Source organism: Centrocercus urophasianus, unplaced genomic scaffold (genome assembly GCF_019232065.1).
Source record: "Centrocercus urophasianus isolate 14NV4802_14NV808 unplaced genomic scaffold, USGS_Curo_1.0 seq_10, whole genome shotgun sequence".
Taxonomy (NCBI): domain Eukaryota; kingdom Metazoa; phylum Chordata; class Aves; order Galliformes; family Phasianidae; genus Centrocercus; species Centrocercus urophasianus.
Genome location: NW_024884142.1, coordinates 70,228,049 through 70,249,266, shown reverse-complemented (window position 1 = coordinate 70,249,266; position 21,218 = coordinate 70,228,049). Strand labels below are relative to the sequence as shown.

General features: G+C 39.5%; 1 protein-coding gene across 1 annotated transcript in view; it reads left to right on the top strand.

Annotated features, from left to right (window-relative positions):
- The first annotated feature begins 3,262 nt into the window (after positions 1–3,262).
- The window catches only part of SMYD3 (SET and MYND domain containing 3), a 359,693-nt gene continuing 341,737 nt past the window's right edge, over positions 3,263–21,218 (top strand). The window contains exon 1 of the mRNA XM_042817530.1: positions 3,263–3,441. Coding sequence (XP_042673464.1) covers positions 3,278–3,441 — 164 coding nt within the window. The 5' untranslated portion in view covers positions 3,263–3,277. The remainder of the gene's footprint in view (positions 3,442–21,218) is intronic.

Below are 21,218 nucleotides of genomic sequence, written 5' to 3'. Positions count from 1 at the left end.
TAGGAAGAACCTGAAGTTTCCTGAGAAGGATGCTGAATTAACTATTCTGACACTCTAAACACAATCTATGGGGCTGTAGACTGAAAACTCCTTTTAAGTTTTGCAAGCCTTTAATTAACAGAGCTGTCCCTTTCTTCTAAAAAAAAAATAATGAGAGAATGGGAATAACAAGTGACTTGTCCAAGAAGGACAGCAAGTCAGTGGCAGGTGCTTATTCACTCACGTTGTATCCTGGTTAATAGCTATTGTGTCTTTCCTTGTTTGCTGTTTTACAGGTCATTGCTGAAAATACACACGCTATCCTCAGCTGATAGATCACAGGGCACAGCAACCATAGGAAAGCTAGGTGAAATTAGGAGTAGCTGAAATACAGCAAATGGAACAGCCAAGTACTCTTAAAGTAATCAAGACTTTAACACTCAATCTCAGTGATAAAGAACTAAGAAGACCTTCAGCATTATCTGCTTACTTAAAACTTCTGTGCAGTGTTTGGAATGATTCATAAACTTGAATGTTGTAAGTTATCTTTCCAGGATGGCTGCTCCTGCTAACAGTCCTGCAGAAATGTATTGTCTTGGTCTTCGTTTACTGGGCATTATTATAGTGATGGCAAACATCTGATGTCACCATTAGCAGTAGTGTTTCCCTGTTTTCAGCTGCAGTGTTGCTGACACATGCGAAGACTGACTTTTCTGCTGCAGAATCACACTCTGAAGATAAGAGGAAGCCATCAGCCAGTTTGACTTGGCAGTGATTTTGCTTGATTTTGTGTAGGTCTCCAACAAGTGACCCAAAAATCAGATCAGGAATATTCAGCCATTTGTACTAGAACAGCTTAAATTACAAAGATCAGGTTTCAAAGGCTTGCCATGCTGCATGTAGGGTTTTTGGAAGACTTTACTAATAATATTCCATGATTCCTGCCACAAACTGCAGGACAAAACATTTTTAAGGACCATTTAACTCATTTTTCTCTGTAAAAATGGGAGATTACAGGTTTTTTTTGTGTAACTATGCTGTGTAATATTTTTCATATAAAGTACACACAACTTTTGTCTTTTTGCTAGGAAATTATGTGGAGATGAGCTTCAGAAGCTTATTTCATCTGAGGGAAGTGAATACGTTTGAGGCAGGGAATGTTCAAATAAAAGTAGAAACATTGTGAAGTTCATAGTAGAGAATTAACAGATAATCAATCTGCCTGTAAGTAGAATTTATTATGAATTTGTGCTTAAAGTGCTTTTGCAATGAGGGGTTTTTTTTTGGTTTTTTTTTTTTTTTTTTTTTTTTTTTAATATTACACTTCAGAATACATTTTTAACTAGTTTGACAGCATTAAACAGAGAAGAGACGTCAACAGGAGATTCTTGTGTTCATAAGAGACCTGTCTGTGCATACAGGCCTTCAACTAATCTGATATTTACTCCATACCTTTAGGGATAACAATTTTTGTACTGTTATAACTTAATACTTTTTTATTTGTCTCAAAGAAAATCCAGTTTTCTCTTCCAGTTGAAATGGATTTTGAATGCTGCTTATATCACTTCATTACTGCAATTCTTCTTGTAAATTCATGTTATCAAATATACTGTCTTGAGAGGGAATAACGAACTTCTACTACAAAGTCTCATCTACAGGTGCTAAGGAAGTATGACTAATTCAGAAGCATCAGTCACAATTCAGTGGTATGTCCCACAAGTGTCTCCAGTACGTGCCTTGGTAGCAGCAACTGTGCAGAATGTGTCATGCATTTCATACAGCTGTTGGGATGTCTGACCTGTCTAGCTCAGTTGGATGACTTGGTCTTGTGGGAAGAAAAAAAAAAAAAAAAGCTATAATAATAACAGGGATTAATTCAATTAAATATAGTCAAGTGCTAAATTACCATTTATAGCCACAGTATCATTATGCATTTTAGAAAATATTCACTGTCATTTCCAGAAGCATCCAAGTCGAACAGTCAGTTCTTCTAAGAGCGTTGAGTGGCCCTGCACAGGTAACCTATGCGTAAACTGTAGATACAGATATCCAGAAACAGCTTTTCAGCCTATTCCTACAGATGTTGATGTATCCATCACTACATCAGTAAAATAATTCATGCTGTGTTTCAGAACTTACCCATACTACAAAATGTCAATTACTATTCTCTCATTGTCCTATCAATTGAAATGCAGATCAAAGGAGTTCTTTGGCTGCTGTAGTTTATTTCAGTGTATGGCTTGTGCCAAACTAATGAGAGTCCTGTTCTTCAGTTACTCATCCCTGGGTTTCTGCTACTAGTAGCTGTGTTGTATTACAGGATGTTTGAGTGAGAAAACCTGAATTGGAAAACAGGGAAATAATGGAAAATACATCTTGTATATTCAAATTAGCTCTTTCCTGAGTGCTTCCTCTGTTCGTAAGACTTGAAGTTTTTTCTTTACGTTGGTTGGCCATTCATCTCTAAAGTTTATCCATCCAAGACATAGAAATTCACTTTTGTTACTACTGTTGTTGTTTGTTATGGGTTTGGGTAATACCTGTTTAGAAACTCCATAAAACAGCATATACAAGGGAACATAGAACTTGAAATAGAGGAAGGAGTAATGCATACAAGCAGAGGTGATGACTTAATATTGTAATAATTGTTGAGAAGTATTTTTTTTCTTTCCAGCTTTGCTTGGGAAACTAAAGGTACAGTAGTAATTCCCATTCAGTACATCACAGTTTGCTGTCAGTTCTTTTGGTAATGAATTACACCACTGCAGCACCTAAGCGAATTAGTCTAAAGAGAGAGGTTTTTCTGTGGCAATCCTGTGGTTTGATCTACTATGGTTCTTCACAGTAGCAGTGTTTTGTGTATGCATATCACCTCTGAGCACCCTGTTGTAGCTTGAATTAAAACATCTGCAGAATAAAACAACTGTTACTGAGAACAAAAGAGTACATTTTAGAATTGAAAAGCAGAACTGCTAGGCCTATTTCTCAGTTTGGCGAGATGCTCGTTTCCAAAACAGAAGCACTCACTCCCTCTATAGGCACAACGAGGAAGAGCAGATGAAGCCTCTGCATTCAGCGCATTTCACCTGCGCAATGTACTGAAAGCTACACCGACCAAGAGAAAGCGCTGCCCGCTGTCCCCCAGAGCTCCTCACAACCGCGCGCTGCCAACATCAGCAGCCCGACGAGGAAGCAGCCACGGGGCACCCCTGCCCTCAGTTAAGATGGCGGCGGCAGCGCCGGGTCACGTGGTGGGGGCAGGATTTCCCCCTTCTCTCGGTAGCGGCGCTGCGGCAGCATGGAGCTGGCTGCGCTGGAGCGCTTCCTCAGCCCGGGCAAGGGCAGCGGACTCCGCTCCCGCCGGCGGGTGCGGCCCGGAGAGCTGCTTTACCGAGCCGAGCCCTTCGCCTACGTGGTGACCAAGGAGCAGCTGGGCAGCGTGTGCGAGCAATGCTTCCAGAGGTACGAACGGGCACGAGAACGCTGCACCGCCACCGTGTGCTGTCCCGCCTTATGGAGGCGGGACGGAGGAGTCGCATGCGTGCGGGTCGCGTGCGTCGGTATCGCCTACGGTGGGGGGCACGTGGGCGGGGGCGCGGGGCGGGTGTGCGTAGGTGCTGTTCCCGCAGGTCTTTACCTAAGGTCAGAGGAGGCTTTTGGAAAGAAAAGAAGGAATTTAACCTCAGTAATCTTTTCGTTTTAATAACTGTTTGGTTCTCGTCGTGCTTACGCATTCCCAGAACCTCGCTTCCCGTCCTTACAGTACATCCCAGCTGCAATTTAAAGCGATAACGATGAGAGCCCCCTTCTCCCAGAGAATCGCTTGCTCGCGTGCTCCCGGGCACGCTCGCATCTGAGCTCAGTGCATTAAGAATACAAAAGTGCAGCCAGTGTTTAGGTGACGCCCGGCACGTGCTTTCAGGGCTGTGGGGAGGAGCGGTCGTTGCGCCGGCTGAGGTACAGTGGGCGGTTGTGCCATTACACGTTTGTCTTTAAAAATATATATATGTATATGTATATATTTATTTATGAAAGAGTGGTATCAGTTCAAATTAAGAGGTTAGCTAAAAGTTAAGAATAGTAAAAAGTATGTTCTCATTCTTCTTGCATCCACTCAAAGTGTGTAGTGGCTGGAAAAAGTCTGTGGGTCATAACTGTGCAAGCTGACTTTCTTCCTGTTTGTCCAGGCAAATGCAAGTTACTCAGTTACTGATACATATATCCACATATAGGTGGTCCTTTTAATTTTTTTTTTTTAATATATATGTAAATCAGAGAAATGAGGGTACCTGCTGAACTGTGGAGTAGAATTGAAGTGTTTCATGGGTCTGGTTTGCATTTAACAAGCAGTGAGATCCTATGAAAGGTAGATATGAGAAAAGCAGTTAACTGCTCCTTTCCTGTGAGGAAAGGTTGAGGGAACTGGGTTTGCTTAGCTAGTAGAAGAGAAGGCTCCAGGGAGACCTCATTGCAGCCTTCCAGTACTTGAAGAGAATATATAAACAGGAGGGGGAACGGCTGTTTATGAGGGTGGATAGTGATAGGACAAGGGGGAATGGTTTTAAACTGAGACAGGGGAAGTTTAGTTAGATATTAGGAGGAAGTTTTTCCACACACAGGGTGATGACGCACTGGAACAGGTTGCCCAAAGAGGCTGTGGATGCCCCATCTCTGGAGGATTTCAAGGCCAGGCTGGATGTGGCTCTGGGCAGCCTGGTCTGCTGGTTGGTGATCCTGCATGTAGCAGGGGGGTCGAAACTAGATGATGGTTGTGGTCCTTTTCAACCCAGGCCATTCTATGCTCCTTGCAGATAGCTCACCTTGGGTACAACTTACACTTTTTATTCTGATCTCTAGGTGGCAGTACAGGAACACGATTTGGAAAAAAAAACACAAACCAACAACTTTTTTTTTTCTCTTAAAAATGATTTAGCATTTATTGATCTCATACAATACAGTCCTTATACTATGAAGAGTAATTCCATGCTGATTTCTGTCTCTGTTGTGGTTTAACTTGGAAGGTGGCTGAGCATTCACTCATTCCCTGCCCTTCCTAGTAGGACTGGGAAGAGAATAAACAAAAAAAGCCAAAGTAGAACTCCTGGGTTGAGACAAAACCATCTACTAAGGTAGAGAGAAGGAAAAAGATAATAGTTATGATGCTTCATATATATATATATATATACACACAAATATATTAAAATATTTTAAAACACTTTAAAATAATAACATAAATATTTAAAATGTTACATTTATGTAACATTTTCTGTAAATATGTGTGTATATATATAAATAAATATATGTGTGTGTATATATATATAAATGTATTTAACAAATTGTGCACAAGTAATTGCTTATCACCCCCAACCAATGCCCAGCTGACCCCCTGAGCAGTAGAAGAGAGCAAAGTGAACTCCCACCCCCAAAACTCCTTCCAGGTGATGTCATATGGTATGGGATAACCAGTTTAAGTCACCTGTTCTAATTCTTTTCCCTCCCAGATCCTTGGGCCATTCACTGAGATTGGCCATGGCTCTAATGAGCTCTGCTTAGCAACAATTATAAACATCAGTGTGTTACCAGCACTGTTTTTCTCCTAGAACCAAAGCATAGCATCATACCAGACGCTCTGAAGAAAACAGTTCCGTCCCAGTTTTTATTATTATTATGTGTATTGATAATTATAAATTATATATACAGCATTGCACCTTTTGGCTGTGTGAAATGCTGAAGATTGATACTGATACGCAGTGTCTAATTTCTGCAGTGTGTGGGGGGAGGCAGCATGGTCTGCCCTGGACACAGGGTCACAGACTTGTGTTACTTCCCTGACATGCTTTGTGGCCTTGTCTTGGTCCTTATAGCTGAGGTGCTGAGCAGGGCATGTTCATCCAGGATGGTTCCTAGGAGAACAAATGACATAGGGTTGCATGGCCATAGCTTTTTGCCAAAGGATATCTGTGGCATGATGGGGTGATGCCTTGCTGCAGATATGCCATTTTGTGCCATTATAGAAGTCTGGAAAGATTTGGTTGGCCAGCATCTTTTTTCCAACATCTTGCTGAGGAAAGCAACAGAAAAGATTCATTCTCCTGTTAATCCAAGATTTTCTGTATGGCTTCTTCCATGTCTCTCTAAGGTGGATTCTGTGACATTACTGCTCAGTACAGATTTATATATATGGAGTTATGTAAAGAAAGCTCAGTTTCATCTAAAAAAACCCACTGGGATTTCACTGGGATTTCTGTTCTGTTGGACACTGATAAAGATGTTGAGTAAAGCTAGTTGCCACTGATGCCTGGAAACTCTTATAACTTCTCTTTCTTCTGGAAACTGACTGTTAAGATTTTCCCCTTTGTGTCCTATACCTGGCTACCAGCATTTGCACAATTATGTACTCATCTGTCTATGGATGTCCTCATGAAACTTGAGCAAGCTGTTCCTTCACAGGAGCTGTGCTTGCTTTTCCCTTGCAGGCTTTATTCATCCAATTGATTAATAATCTTATTCTTTATTATAGTCTATTGTCTTACTGGGATTAGAAGCCAGGCTTACATTTACTATAGTCAAGTGAGTGTGATGATGGTGATTTTTAATTTCCTTAAAAAATGGAAGCACTGCAAGCACTGGAATGCTTTATGTGTATATTGAGAGTTCTGCTTTTAATGTCCCATGAGATTATAGGTTGTATCAAAAAACACCAATGTTTTCAACTATCTACCCAGTTTTTTAAAGTTTAATGGCAAACACTAACTTGGCCTATTTTTCTTTCATTAGTTGCTATTATTTTTAATATTCCCTTTTGTTTAATCTTATGGTTTATTAGAATCAGCTTTATTTAGCTGATCGGACTAGAGGTTCTGTTAAAGTCTGGGTATTGCATATTACTTCTTGATTTAACAAAATAATCACAAGTCAGTACTGGCTTTTAATGTGGGAAGACATAACATTGCCAAGTTTGCTTGCATGCACTGATTTATCATCCCTGAGTTTAATGCGTTTGGTTTGATGGTGCTAGTTTGCTCAGGTTGTTAAATCTTTACACTGGTTTCAAAGATTTCCCTTATCTGAGAAGTGAATGCAGAAGTGGCATGTCTGTGCTTGGCAAAATTTCCTTCCTCTGTGTATTTAATTAATCCTTGCTGATTGACTTCTCTCGGAGATGTGTGGTACCCATGGCACTGTGTAGTCTGACCTTCAGATTTTGTATTGAATCTATACTCAGTCTGTTATAGAAGTCAATTGAGAAGGCAAAAAAATGCTCCTGTGATGTGTAGTATTATCACAACCATCCAGTGTGAGAGAGCCATGAAGATGATCTGAGGGCTGGAGCACCTCCCCTATGAGGACAGGCTGAGAGAGGTGGAGCTCTTCAGCCTGGAGAAGAGAAGGCTCCCAGGAGACCTTATAGTGGCCTTCCAGTACCTGAAGGGACCTACTGGTGAGGAGGGACTTTTTATAGCAGAGTGTAGTGATGGGATGAGGGGAAATGGCTTTAAACTGGAAGAGGGTAGATTTAGCCTAAATTTAGATTTTTAGGAAGAAATTCTTTACTGTGAGAGTGGTGAGAAGCTGGAAAAGGTTGCCCAGTGAGGTTGTGAATACCTCCTCCTTGGAAGCATTCAAAGCTAAAAGAAGATAGAAGTTTAGCACATGTGAGACTTTCACTGATGCATGAAGCCATAGCACCTGAGCTGCCTACTGATTTCTGTCCAAAAACTACTTTCTTCACTGTTTAATGTAGAGATAGCTTCAAGACTCTGCTGGCTTCTTGAAAACAAACTCTTGGCTCGCCTTGTGATTTTGCTTGCCTCCCTCAGCAACCGTCAGGGTGGCCAGGGAGTTTCTCATGCTCCTATTAAACGTATCTTGTGGGCTGCCTTTTTTCTTGTCTTACAGTTTTTTGTTTGGTTCGTTTTTCCACCTCTTAGAGATGTGGTTTGGGAATGTCATTTGTGTTCTGTTTGCTGTAAACCCTCCTTTCCTTTTGGCAGTGTTTCAGTATTCACTGCCCACGTCCGTCCCTTCACCCCCAGTCCCAAGGCTGCTATAATTGCCTTCTGCTGCCAACCTGGCTTGGATCCTGGCCATAACAGAAGTGTAGAAATAGAAAACAGAGAGGTGTTACTAAAACGTTTGACTAGATCAAGTATTTGTTGCTGTGTCTGTCATTTATGGAATATCAAAATTCAAGCTTAGATGTGCTTTAAAAGTCCGTAAAGATCTTAATGTTGTGATTCTGCAAGTATAGTTTTCATGCTTATACAGATCTGTAACTTCAGAGCTGGATAACAATTGTTTTGTCAAGCAATGGCTGACAGTTTAAGTTGCAGTCTTGCAAATTCTTCTGAATTCACCATGTGTCTGCTATGGATATCTGATGTTATATTTTTTTTTTTTCTGCACAGTTCAGCCCATAATATTAGTTTCTTAAATAGCCTCCACAGGACTGTTCTCTGCTGGTAGTAAATGAGAGCCACCAAAATGAGTTTATGAATTGAATTATCTTTAGTACTCATTTTGTTACGTTAAAGAAGTGCAAGCACATAGTTAAAACCAGTGCAATAAGAGAATACATGATTAAAATAAGGATAACTTCAGGTGAAGGTAATATCTGAGACTAATTTTGTTACTACGTATCTCCTGAGGAGGAGATTTTTTTTTTTTTTTTTCATTTTGCAAAAGTTGGTGGAAGTTTTACACTGCACTGGGGAACTTATTTAAATTCTTCAAGAACTCTTAATGATACCTTGCCTGTAGCCACTGGATTTTATTAATAGCTGACGGTTGCATCCATTGTGACTGTACTCCAAAGCCACTGTGTGCTTGTGGCTGTGAAGTGAATGGCGCGATGCTGTTCTGCCTTGAAGCACTTGCAGTCGTGTTCATAATCAGCTGCAGCAGTTGTTTTGGGTTATTCAAAATTACATAGGTGAGGGTTACAGAATTTTGACATGACTGCACTTCTGCTATTCGGGGTTTAAAGCAGGATGTGGTTATGGGACTGCACGGGCAGTCTCCCTGATGGCTAGAAAGGGCTTATCCTTCATGCTGCATCATCCTTTTGCTTCTCATTTGTCAGCTTTGCTTTTGTCTGATACAGAGAACACTAGTACAGAGAACTGAACTGACATAAGCCGTAGCTTACCAAACATATATAAACATATTTCTGTGTCCTTTAATCAAAGTATTGCATGTGGGGGAAGGAGCTGAAGGGATTGCGGAAGGGAAAGGGGAAGGTCAGGCAGTCAGGGCTGCTCCTTGTGGTGGTGGCTTACCTTTAGTCTGCTGTAGCTAGAAATGAAAATGAAACCTTAAAAGGGGCAGAAGGGGAATTTCTGAGTTCTTATGGTTGTCTGCAGGAGAAGGTGGGCTTTGAGGAGTGCAGGACCAGCTGGGTTTTTACTGTGGGGAGGATTCTTCTGCTTTCTAGTCTAGATCAGCCCTGGCTAACCCAGAGATTTATTCCTTCTATTGTATAGTGCTTTTTTCTATTGTATTGTGTTCTGTTGTGTGTTTTGTTACTCCAGAACTATTTCTTATCATTAGTGTCAGTTTAGTGGAAGAAACAATGCAGACATTTTGTGTTGTTTCTTATTACCAAGGAAATTATTATTTTTGATTAATGTCTTGGCTATATGGGAGTTTCTTTTCTGAGATAATTCTTTTTTGCCATTGGCTTTACTGATTTCAGAGCCCATGCTTAATCCCCGTGGTTGTAATTCTTATTGTGTCTCTGTGCTGAACAGAGATCTTAGAGATCAAGATGAAATCTTGTCTCTTGCCCAAGAGTATCCTGTTGACTGCTGGTGCCAAATGGCGCAGTTGTTGAAAACCAGTGCATAATTCCTATCCTAACTCAAGCAGTAATGCCCTGATCACAAAATACTGAGCTTTTCTGTTTATTACCTTAACCGTTGCCCACCTTCAGCTCAGGATTAGTTCTGTTACTAGCTTGGTTGCTCAAGCTTAAATTAAATTAAAGACTGAATTTTTTTTGGAAGTAGATAATCTATCTCCTTTGATGTTTGTGCATTAGAGTAGCTGATCCTGCCATCAGCAGGTAGGAGATAAAACTTCTGGCTTTGCTGGGTAAGGCTTGGTGTGCTCATGTGGGGCTGTGCTCTGCCCGTGTCACTTGGTGCCAGGGAGTGGATGAAGGAGCTGCAAGTGTGTCCACAAGGACCCTTTAGGTGAGGTTGATATACAGAAGAGAACACAAGAGTCATTGGGAAGGAAGAGATAGAACAAACATGATTGTTACTCCTGTTCTTATAATTCAGAAGTTCAAATGAGTAATGTCTGGCCTATGTAACTGCTGGGAACATGTTGCTAAGTGACCTGAAGAGATGATTTCTGTGGTGGGAGCATTCTTGCTGGTGGGAAGGATCCCAGCAGAATAATGCAAGTGTAATTCAAATGAGATTTTTGAAGAAGCATTGCCCTGAAGGAGGAAACATTTGTGTCTTGGTTAAAGCTGAGTGTGAAATAAACTATGTATGCTTCCTCTGTAAAGTTGTTCAGTGGCCAGAAACCTGTTTTTATTTCCTCATCAAGAAAAGTTTGAAAGCAGCTCTCCTTAACACACATGTTCAAGCTGTAGTGCCACTCTTTTTTTGAAGACAAACAAAAAGCAATAGCAGTGTATATGTCAATCTCAGTGTTTTCCAGATATTACAGCAGGATGAAACTTCACCCTTGGAGGCATGCTGCTAGAAATGAAGGTCAGAAGGATACAGACTACCAGTGTTTAGACAAATTTTGAGAGATAAATTTTACCCTCCCCATTTCATTGCAATTTCCCCTTCCTCACATTGTCCTCAATGTTCTTGGGGACCTAAAATATTCTTGTATTGGGAGTAAATTCAGGTGCTATTTTGCAGGTCATTGTGCTAGGAACCTTTACTGACCATCTCATGGGATGAGAGAGGTTTGTGCCAGACTCCTGCACTGCAGTGTAATTTTCTTTGAAAAAAAGTGAGATTTTTTTGGGATTAAATTCTGGTCCAGGTATTGAAAGGATTGGTTGAATGTTGCCATGAGTCTGTGTACTTTTGTGTCGCTTGCTTTGACTTCTGTGATGCACTGACTGCAAGTCCTTCCAACTGCTGGAATTATCTTAGTCCAGATTTCTGCAGGAGCAAAACCAGACTAAAGATGAAGAAGAAGAATTGAAATGGCACAGGTGGAAATGGCACAGACCACTTTGTCTTCTGTGATTTAAGTTCCTAAATGACAGTGTTTTAAAAAGTGAGACTGACTACTTGGTATCCACTTGTCATGTTAATATTGTCTTATTAATTGTTGTTAATTTATAACAGATGGAATAGATGTGGAAACTTTTTTTTTAATATTATGTAAAATTAAACACGTGATGACAGATTTAGGTAAAGTTATTGTCAGGCATAATAGTAGGAAGACAGTTATAATGGCCCGTAGCATCCCCATTATTGGAAGAAGTTAATCGTGCCGTGTTTAATAGAGACGTGTCATTCTGTTAGACAGGTGGTCAGTATGCATACTGCTCAAATGTGTGTTTTGCTGCCCTTTAATGGCCTTTGCTGCTTTGGCAGTCATTTTCGTGGAACTACCCTGTTTGATGTGGTTGGTAGCTCAGGTAGTTTGGCATGTTCCAATAAGCCAAAATTGCTTCAATTAGATTTTAGGTGAAATGTTCAAAGGAATGCGATGGGCTGAGCATTACATGTGAAATAATTGGAATCCTCTGAAGACACTGTGGAAATTTAGGTAGGGTTGTTTTACTGGGCTTACTTTTTTCCTAAAAATATGACTGGAAAATCCTGTTGTACGTATATGAAGTGTAACTCAGGCTCAGTGAATGCCACCTTACAGGATTCTGGACTAACAAATTCATTTTAAAATTAAATAAATGCATTGAAGATGTTGTGTGTACGTGTATCTGTGCTGAAATACATGTTCAACTGACATTTCATTGCTGGGAGTAAGAAATTGCTGGGATTATTAAGACAAGTTTTATTTTTATGATGTTTATTTTATGCCGCGTTTCAGAGAAGGCTTACCCTTCTTGTTTTTGTTTACCGCCCGTATGGAAATTCATGTTGCAACGTTCAGTGCCCTTGTGCTTGGTTTTGTATTTTTTTATCTGGGGAGGCCATTGTAAGATTTCCCTCTTGTAAGGGTTGATGTCGTTTTCTTCCCTTTCTGCCACCAGACAAAGCCTTTATAGACAGTTTTTGAACAGAGCTTGGAGGAAGCGATAAGTGGTAGTGCTCACCTTCTTTTTAATTGATCTTATTCTTGTGTAAAGCTGAAGATATTTTCAGCTGATAGGTATGTTTTAATGGATGCAGGAGGAATGCAACAGATGAGGGATGACCTTGTATTCAGAAATATGTCTGGAGATTTAGTCTTTGTTTTGTCCCAGGCTTCGTCTGTGAATTTGAATGAGGTGTTTTGTGGCTTATGGATTTGAGAGAGATGTTTGATGTTTATGACATTCTCTGATATGCTCAGAAACTGAGCTGATGATTCATACATGAAATAGAAAATATTGCAACTGTGCAAATGTATATTATATCACCATACGGGCAATATGTAATCTGTAGCCCACGTGAGCATCTTAAACAGTGATTATAGGCAACAGAAGGCAAATCTGCTGTAAATTTCCTGATACCAGTAGGAAAAAGTCCAAACACCAACAGGTTTATTCATACATTTAGAATTAATGGAGCTTTTAAAAATTGCTAAAATGTGTCCTACTTCTGCCAGAGCTGAAAGCTTTGCTGTGTGAAATTTTATGGCGTGTGCAATTTGCCAGATTAGAACGTTATTGTGCTAGATCATATGAGGGTTCCCTCCAGTTTCAAAAGCTGTGAAACTTACTTGTCCTTAAGCCAAGGAAAAATGGCATGTGTGGAATGGAAAGAGGTTTAACTGATTCTATGGAAGAACAGAGGAGGGGGCAGAGACCTGAATAAGAACGGATTGAAGGAAATGTCAGTGTGAAGAAGTGTTTACCTTGGATGGGCTCAATAGGCACAAACTGGGAGCTGCTGAAAGGATCTGAAATGCCTCAGGGAAAAACTGATCAAAAGAGAAGAACCTGGAAGCTTTTAAACATACTGGTCTGCCACTGATGGTACAGAGTGCTTACCAAATCAAACATCAGTGGCTGGAAGCTAAAGTAACAACATATGTGTGGTGTGAAGGGTTATGAAACATGCTGTCTGATTTTTGCCTCTGTGTAAAACTGAGGTGTCCTGTACAATCTGCATTTCCCATGGGGAGTTAAGAAGTTGACAAGACTGTGCTCAGCCCCTGTATGTAGCTTATGGGAGCATCTGCAAAAACAAAAGGGAAGTGGAAAATACAGCTCTGGAAAGAGATTCCTACTTTCTGCTTGAATTTTCCTAAGCTGAGAAGCTTCTTTTGGAAAGGAAAAAGGCATATAAAATGAACATGTTTCTTACTAGAAAAGATCTCTGAGAACTTGTGTGCAGCCTGACACAGGTATTGTGTGGGAAGCAGGAAGATGTGGGCTGGGAGCATGGGAATTGGATGTGAAGCTGGGGACACAGAGCTGGGGCTGATTGCGAGGAGCATCATGTTATGCTTCCTGTTGGCGTAAGACGTGTGGGTATAGTGGTCAATAGCAATGGATGTCAGTGTTAGCAATGATACTGAACATCCACCTTCAGAGTTGATTTTTTTAGCCTATTCTTTCTGACTGCCAGGAGGAGTTGAATTATTAAAAGACGCATTCTGCCTTTGAACGGGTACCTCACAGCAGTGTCAGTGTTGTGTATGCAAAATACACAGCTATTTGACTTTTTCTTTTGAGAGAACTGTTGTAAGAGTCTGGTCACTTCTTCCCCTGGCTTTCCTTTTTTCTATTTGTCTGCTTTGGAACAGATGAAATAATTTACAGAACTCCCAAGTGCTTCAGAAGTAATTATGGAGCCAAATGCATTGTCCTTAGAGATTGCCGTGGGAGTTGTGACTTGGGCAGTATGTCTGTTCAGAACAACTGTACTGTGGAGTTATTAATTTTTAATTTCCTTATCTTCTTTTTAACCTCCCCCCATGGAGCCTTGCAAGCTCTAACTGTCTGTGCACACACTAGTTTATGACCCTTATAGTCAGGACTGCTTGAAAAGCATGCTGTTGGTGCTTGTTCTCCTATGTTCATCTCAGTTTTAATTAAAAAAATAATTTGTACTGAAGAATAATATCTGTTTTTTATTAATCAAAAGATTATACTTTTCTGCTTGATGACACGTGGGGATTTGGCATCCGTTTTCAGAATTGCATTTGTTGGGACATCTCAATATCAAGCAGCTGTACAGCTGGGAGGGAGCAGCATCGTTAAGTATTCATTTTATTTTCCAGCTACAAAGTCACCTGCACTGTGTGTTTACCTCTCTCTTATGCAATAAATTCTTTGAAGTATGAAATAGCTTGCCAGTTGTTTGTTCCACACAGGACCTAATGAATGCTTACCCGTTTATTGCAGATAATAATGTAACTACAAACTGTAATGCATATGTAGGCTCACTGTATAGAATTTTTGCCATTAAAACAATACTTAATCAGTTGTTGCAGACTTAGCAATGTAATCCTGGACTCTGCAAGTCTTTGCAACAGAAGCTTCCTTCACTGCCATCCTGCCCCATTCTGGAAGCAGATGGGATTAGAAACTTTTCACAGTTGATAAATATTTCCAGTTTTGTCTCCAACATTCAGTGGCTTTTAGGTGAGCAGATATTTTTGACTTCATCTTGCAATGAGATCTTTATTAATTGTTCTGGCTGGTGGAAATAAATGACCTCTGGTTTCTCTCAGGCTTGTTCCTATGAAGTCAAGTTTGTCCTTCACATGTACATGTTGTGTTTAGAGCTGCTGAGGGTGCGAGTTCCCAATTGGGAGGAATAAAATCTCTGCATTTACTACTGCAGTTATCTGCTCTCAGGGCTTTTAATGAAGACAAAACAATGCTCTCTTATGTCTCCTAGAATTAGTAATTATTAGAGTTAGTAGAATTACTGATTTCCAAGAAAGTATGGTTTTTTTTGTTCATTTCTGTTCCATTTTTATGCGTGTGCTTCTTATGTAATAAAAAACTGCATTGGAAGAACAGTATGTTCTTGTAAACTTTGTAGCTGAAATAAAGAGAAAATTGTTTTAATATCCTCTGAATAATTTGGTTCTTATTTTTGAGAAGTTGTTTCCAGACAGCTTAGAAAACAAACAACCATACAATTATTTCTTCTTGATTTTTTTATTTTACAATTATTGATGGTTTAACTAGCAAGTAAATATGGTGTGCGTTTGTACACGATGGTAAAGTTACTGCTGGCAACATGTACTACAATACAATATGTTGGTAGTAGGCCCTCTAAGCAGTTTGGAACTTAATGATATTTATCATGAAACTTTGTGATAATACGGTTTCAGTATCAGGCTTCTGGGGGAAACCTTCCTATAGGAATGTCAGGCCAGGTTGTCCTGTCTCAAGTGCAGAATCCCACACTTGCTCGTGTAAAACTTCACGAGGTTGGTGGCTGCCCAGCCCTCCAGTCTGTCAGGATCTCTGCAAGTTCTCTCTATCCCTGACAGGGAAGAGTCAACAGCTTCTCCCACTTTAGTGTTGTCCATAGTTGCTGTATATTCCTTTTCCCCCTAAACTTGCATTAGATACTCAACATTAAGAAAGCAGATAGACCTTAAAAGTCGTAATAGGGAGCTTGGATTTTCTTATTTGCATTTTCAGTTTCACCAGTGCTGACTGCAAAGATCAATGCCAGGTAGGAAAAATAGTATTCAGATGGGATGTAACAACATATTGTAAACATAGATAATGAGCTAGAAGCTAACTCAAGGATGCGAATGGTAAATCAATAGAGAAGATTCTGTTAAATAGATCTCACTTTTCTGCCTGGTTTACACCAAATCCACCAAGTTTAATTTTGCTTAACTAATGCATGAATCTTATATGATGTTGAAATGTGGTATGGAAGCAGTCCTTTTTCCCTTTGTGTTGGTGACACTGAATATTTATGTATGGCACTCACTTTTGTGGTGTTAAATTACTTGGATATTTTTGATCGCATCAGAAATCTAGGGATCTGCTAATGGACTGTATTTGGGAAGAGAAGAGCATTACACAATGTCAGTATGTTGTTGCTGCATGTTGTATGTTGTATGTGCTTAAGGTATAGTGTGTGTAGTAAAGTCCAATTTGTAAACAGATCTTTAGACACTAGTACAGTTTAAGGAGAAGCTGTTACATTTATGGTAGTGCTGTTCTTGATGTAAAGCCTAACATTCTCATAATTGCAAACATTTTAATCTATTACCTCAATTGCTGCTTCTATATATATAAATAGAGTTTTTATTATAATAAGCCTTATGGGTTTTTTTTCTCATATGATCTATTACTTAGGATTGTAAGACACAAGATGTACACAGCACCATCTTTCTTGATGGGTGTTGAGCTTCTCTCAGTGAGTATAGATAGGTGAGCTGTAAAAAGAGAGGAAGAAGACAAAATAATCAATGAAGTCTATGTGCTCAGTTAAAAAATACCTGGTAGCAGCAAGAGTGAAAACTATCAAAATTAAACTGTCTTTAGCTTTACTTTTTTTTAGGCAGCAGGAATGTGAAAAATAGGGGCTGGTTCTGCACACAATTGTAAGTTTGATTGATGTCTTCCATGTACATCAGCTGATCTGAAATTTGAAGTTATACTTTATTTCAGTAATGCTTGCAGTTGCATAGTGAGTTTTATGTTTGTAGCTCTTTTCCTGTGAACACAAGGTCTGATCTTAGAAGGTAGGGAGGTGTATACATGCCTGTTGGAGTGAATGGGATTTGGACATAAGGTGGAATAGATGCCTCATTTCATTGGATTTCTCTTTATTTGTGACAGGATTTGATCTCAGATTTCAGGAAATGAATGCATACACTTGCTGCTTCATTTCCAACAAATGTGGGTAATTAGAAAACCATACTTTAAGAGTATCTGAGAATTCAGAACATCTCTTACAGCACTGGTGAAATTATGTGAAATCTGCATTTCCAGCACAAGGGTGATAAATAATTTAGATCTCCATCTATTGTGCTATTACATTTTTATTTAACTCCTTTGCCTGTTTGCTGCTCCCTGGTAAATTCTTATTTGCGGAAGATCTGAAGCACTAAGCCTGCAGCATTTTTCAGAATCACAGGAGTATTACACAATTTCTTCACTGAAATTACTTTTGGTTAAAGTTTGGACTTGGGAGTTGAATTTTGATGCTTAGAAAATCAAGTTTTAATGTTACAGCCTGATTTATGTACAGCATGCATTCAAGGCATGTTAATTTTTCTTGGCATTTTTTTCATTTTTTGTTCTTACGAGTTTTTCTGCAGAACATTTTGTGATGCAAGAGAGATTTAGAGCAGTTTTGGTAACAGAAGACATAAGAGTGTTTTTCTGACTACCCAAGTGTTGTGAGGGTTTCAGTAATGGAAAAGATAAGCTACGATCGTCAGATATCCTCTGCATATCCTCCATCATACTCTCAATAATTTTCTCTTGAAACTTTTTCAATCACATTTTAGCTGAAGTTTTGTTTAGATGATAACTTTCTGATTGTATGGAAGTACTGCTATGATCTTCTCATACAGAATATGAAAAAAGTATTCAATTCCTGCTGGCTCGCTTCCAGGGACTGCAGGTAGGATGTTGGCCCACAGCCAGCAGTGGTTGAGGTTGGACCAGGTCCACTGGCTCCTTTGTGGGTTAGCGTGAGTGTGGAGCAGTCATTAATTTTGTCCTTGGTTACAGTGCTTTCTTCAACAGTGCTTTAGAAGCTAGCTATAGTCTGAAGCTGTGTGTGTGTGTGTGTGTATATATAAGAAATCTGTATTTGCTTTGTATTGCTACTGGGGCTTGATGCTTTTGGTGATTACCTTACCAGCCAAGAAATGAAATTGCTAATGACAGACGGAATGATGATGATGAACTGACAACATGAACATTGAGTTTGGCTCTGAAAAAGCTGTGCAGATTCCACTTTAATTAAACCAAAGCCTGCTTCATTTGGAAAATGTAGTATGGAACATGAAACTTACATGTACTCCTTTAATATGACGTCAAAAATACCTAAATTGTGGATCTTATTAAAGAAAAAATATTTGGCAGTATTGCAGTCTTCTCCATTCAGTTGTAACAGGTGGTGCTTGGAATCTATAGATATCAGCTGTAGTTGCTGTGAATAACTGAATGTTTTATGTTGTTCATGTCAGTGTGAGCATTTCCGAGATAACAGATTTTTGTGAAAAGGTTTTGATGGCTCAGAATTAAAGTTTATAGAGTACAACAGTGGGACAGTTATCTGGTTGTGTGATGTACACTTGTAGAAAGAAAGTGATTTTAAAAAAAGTCTATCAGCTGTTTTTCTGTCTGTTGACAGCTCTCTTGTGTATATATGTATTTTAAGGGAGTTGAACTTTACAACAGTTCCGTCTTAACTTCTGCCAAAGTCAGTTCAGTATCATTTCTAGCTATTTTCTCTTCACGGTTGTCATACAAACCAGATGAAAAAATATTGGTAGGATGCCACAGAGAAGGGTAGAGCTTCCATTGAGCTTCTGTTTTGAATTTCGGGGATATTTTTTACACCTCAGTGACATTCTCCTCGACTGTTGTGCGTCAAGAAATAAGATACAGCATCGTATGTTCTATGGTGACAGGCAACAAATCCTGTTCTGTTGAGCAGAGCAAGCAGCAACGTGCGGTAAGAGTACAGGTGTGGTGTATGAACAGCCGATCAGAAGGGGGAAAGTATTGTTCTCCTTCTAATATCTGTATGCTGTAAGTGCAGGAGAAACTAGGTTAAAATAACACAAAACCCAATCTTGTTCATGAAGCAAATGAAATATAGACGGGCTGATCCAAAAGTATTGCCTTCTATTTTATGATGTTGTCTCACAGTGTCAGAGGTGGATGTTGTTGGTAAGGCAGTAGAGGTTGAACCTTCCAGCCAGTATTCTCTTACATTTTGTTGCTGCATGGCAATTATTTGCTAATATTAATTTTTCAAAAGTAGTGTGGCTCCAGAGCAGGTATGCAGAAGACCTGAGTGCTGAGGGCTATGTGAGGCAGGTGTGCTTGCTTGCTGATGATAACTAAGGGAGCTGGCTGATAGCAGCAAGTGCTGGGCACTGCAAGTTCTAGGTGGGCAGCTAGCACTCCAGCTTTTTTGTTCCAGCCTGCAATATTATTTTACAATCATATGAAAGTCAGATGAAGTCCAGTTCTGCAGCTCATGTTTCAGAAGAACAGCATGAATGTTGCGTCAGTCTCTGCTCACTGCACTGATTTCCAATTGTCTGAAAGAGCATTCAGGAACATTTAGCAGGCAGAGCACTCAAAATGAAGATGGACTGCACACACCAATGCGTGTCCCTCTGCAGCCAGGTTGCATCATCCTGAAATATGCCCAAGCTCTTCTTGGTGGTGTGTAGAAATAGGACAAGGAGTGATGGCCTGTAACTTGAACGTAGGAAATTCTGTACTAACATGGGGATGAACTTCTTTATGGTAAAGGTGATGGAGCACTGGAACAGATTGCTCAAAGTTGTTGTGGAGTCTCTTTCTATGGTGATATTCAAGACCCATCTGGATGCCTACCTATGTGACCTATTATAGGGAACCTGCTTTAGCATAGAGACTTTGTGGTCTCTTGAGGTTCTTTCCAACTCTTGTGATTCTGTGAAACAGCTGCAAGTTTCTGCTGGCCTTCAATGATAACACTCAAAATATGTACTGCATTAGAGGAATGAAGAAATTACATGAAGGATGTAACTGTAGGGAGGTCTAAGGAGACTTTTTTTATTGACTTGGTTAGAACCTTCAGCTAAAGAACTGTAATGTGAGTCATTGCCCAGCAACAGTTGGCAGCCCAGAGGCAGGCTGAGATGAATTCTTGTTTTGTTCAGATATGGTGTGGTTAAAAAGCCAAAGCTTTCCCCTTTTTATCCAGAAACTGCAGGTGTAGCTAATGGCAAATAAGAAACATAAAAGAAACCCTGTTTTATTTTGTTAGAGCTTAAACCTTGGTGTTTCGATCAGTCAAACGTTGGACCTGTGCTTCTTGAAGTACAAATGATCCTGAACCTGTGATTGGTGTTTCCTTTTACAACTACCTTAGCTGTATCTGATGCTGTATGGTTCCTTCTTTCCAAGAAGTGGTTATGATATTTTTAAGGTGTTTTTAGGTGTGTCTTGTTTTAAACCTAGTAGAACTATTATGTTTTTGTCTCCTGTAGAATAATCCAAACCTCTGGAGGTTGGTAGCTCTGCCTGTGGCAGGGTGGTTGGAACTTGATGATCTTTGGGGTTCCTTCCAACCTGAGCCATTCTATGAAACCAATCAAAAATATATGCAAATTTATTCAGAGATTACAGGCAGCCCTGCTGCCCCATGCTATGATTTTACTAGGCTGAACTATGGGAGTTGTTCCACTAAAGGGAAGAGATGGATCTGGAGTCCCATGAGTAGCTTTTGGTTCATTAAGATATATTTAGTTTGAAAGAGTGAAATTTAAACTTTGATGTCGAAGGATTAGAATTTCTTTTGCTATGGAACTGTCACTTCAAATACAGTTCTGCAATAAAAAAAGAGACCTGAGAATCTGTAGTTTCTGATGAAAAGCCATCTGTCATTACAAATGGAGAAACTTTCAAGGGAGCACTCATCATAGTAGGAAAAAAAAAATCACCATGTTTTGAGTGAAGTGTGTTAATCCGGGGTAATAAAATTATTCAGATCTAGTATTCCTTTAATTCCTTTCATTAAGAAAACTATCTTTGTGAGAACATAATGACTGACTTTATAATCAATGTAATCTAGAGCTCGTTCACCGAAGCAAGATTTTTTCCTTACAAGGCAGGTTTAACCTTGTAATCACTCTAACGATTATTTAAAATGTGGCAGTGACAATAAGCGACAAATTATGACAGACCCTTTTTAGAAATTCAGCTGCTGTTACTGCCATCATATAAACTGTCCGAAATAAATTGAGATAGAGCACCAGGAAGACTTAGAACTAGAACAATTTTATATTCTTTTAAAGATTATAATAGTGATAGTGCTATAGACACTGGGCAGTTTTTTTACGAAATGATCTCAGCTTATTTTTAGGGGATGTGTTTTTTCTCCTGATTAAAATGATAAGCTTTGCAAATATGTTACATATTTTCTATGCTATGG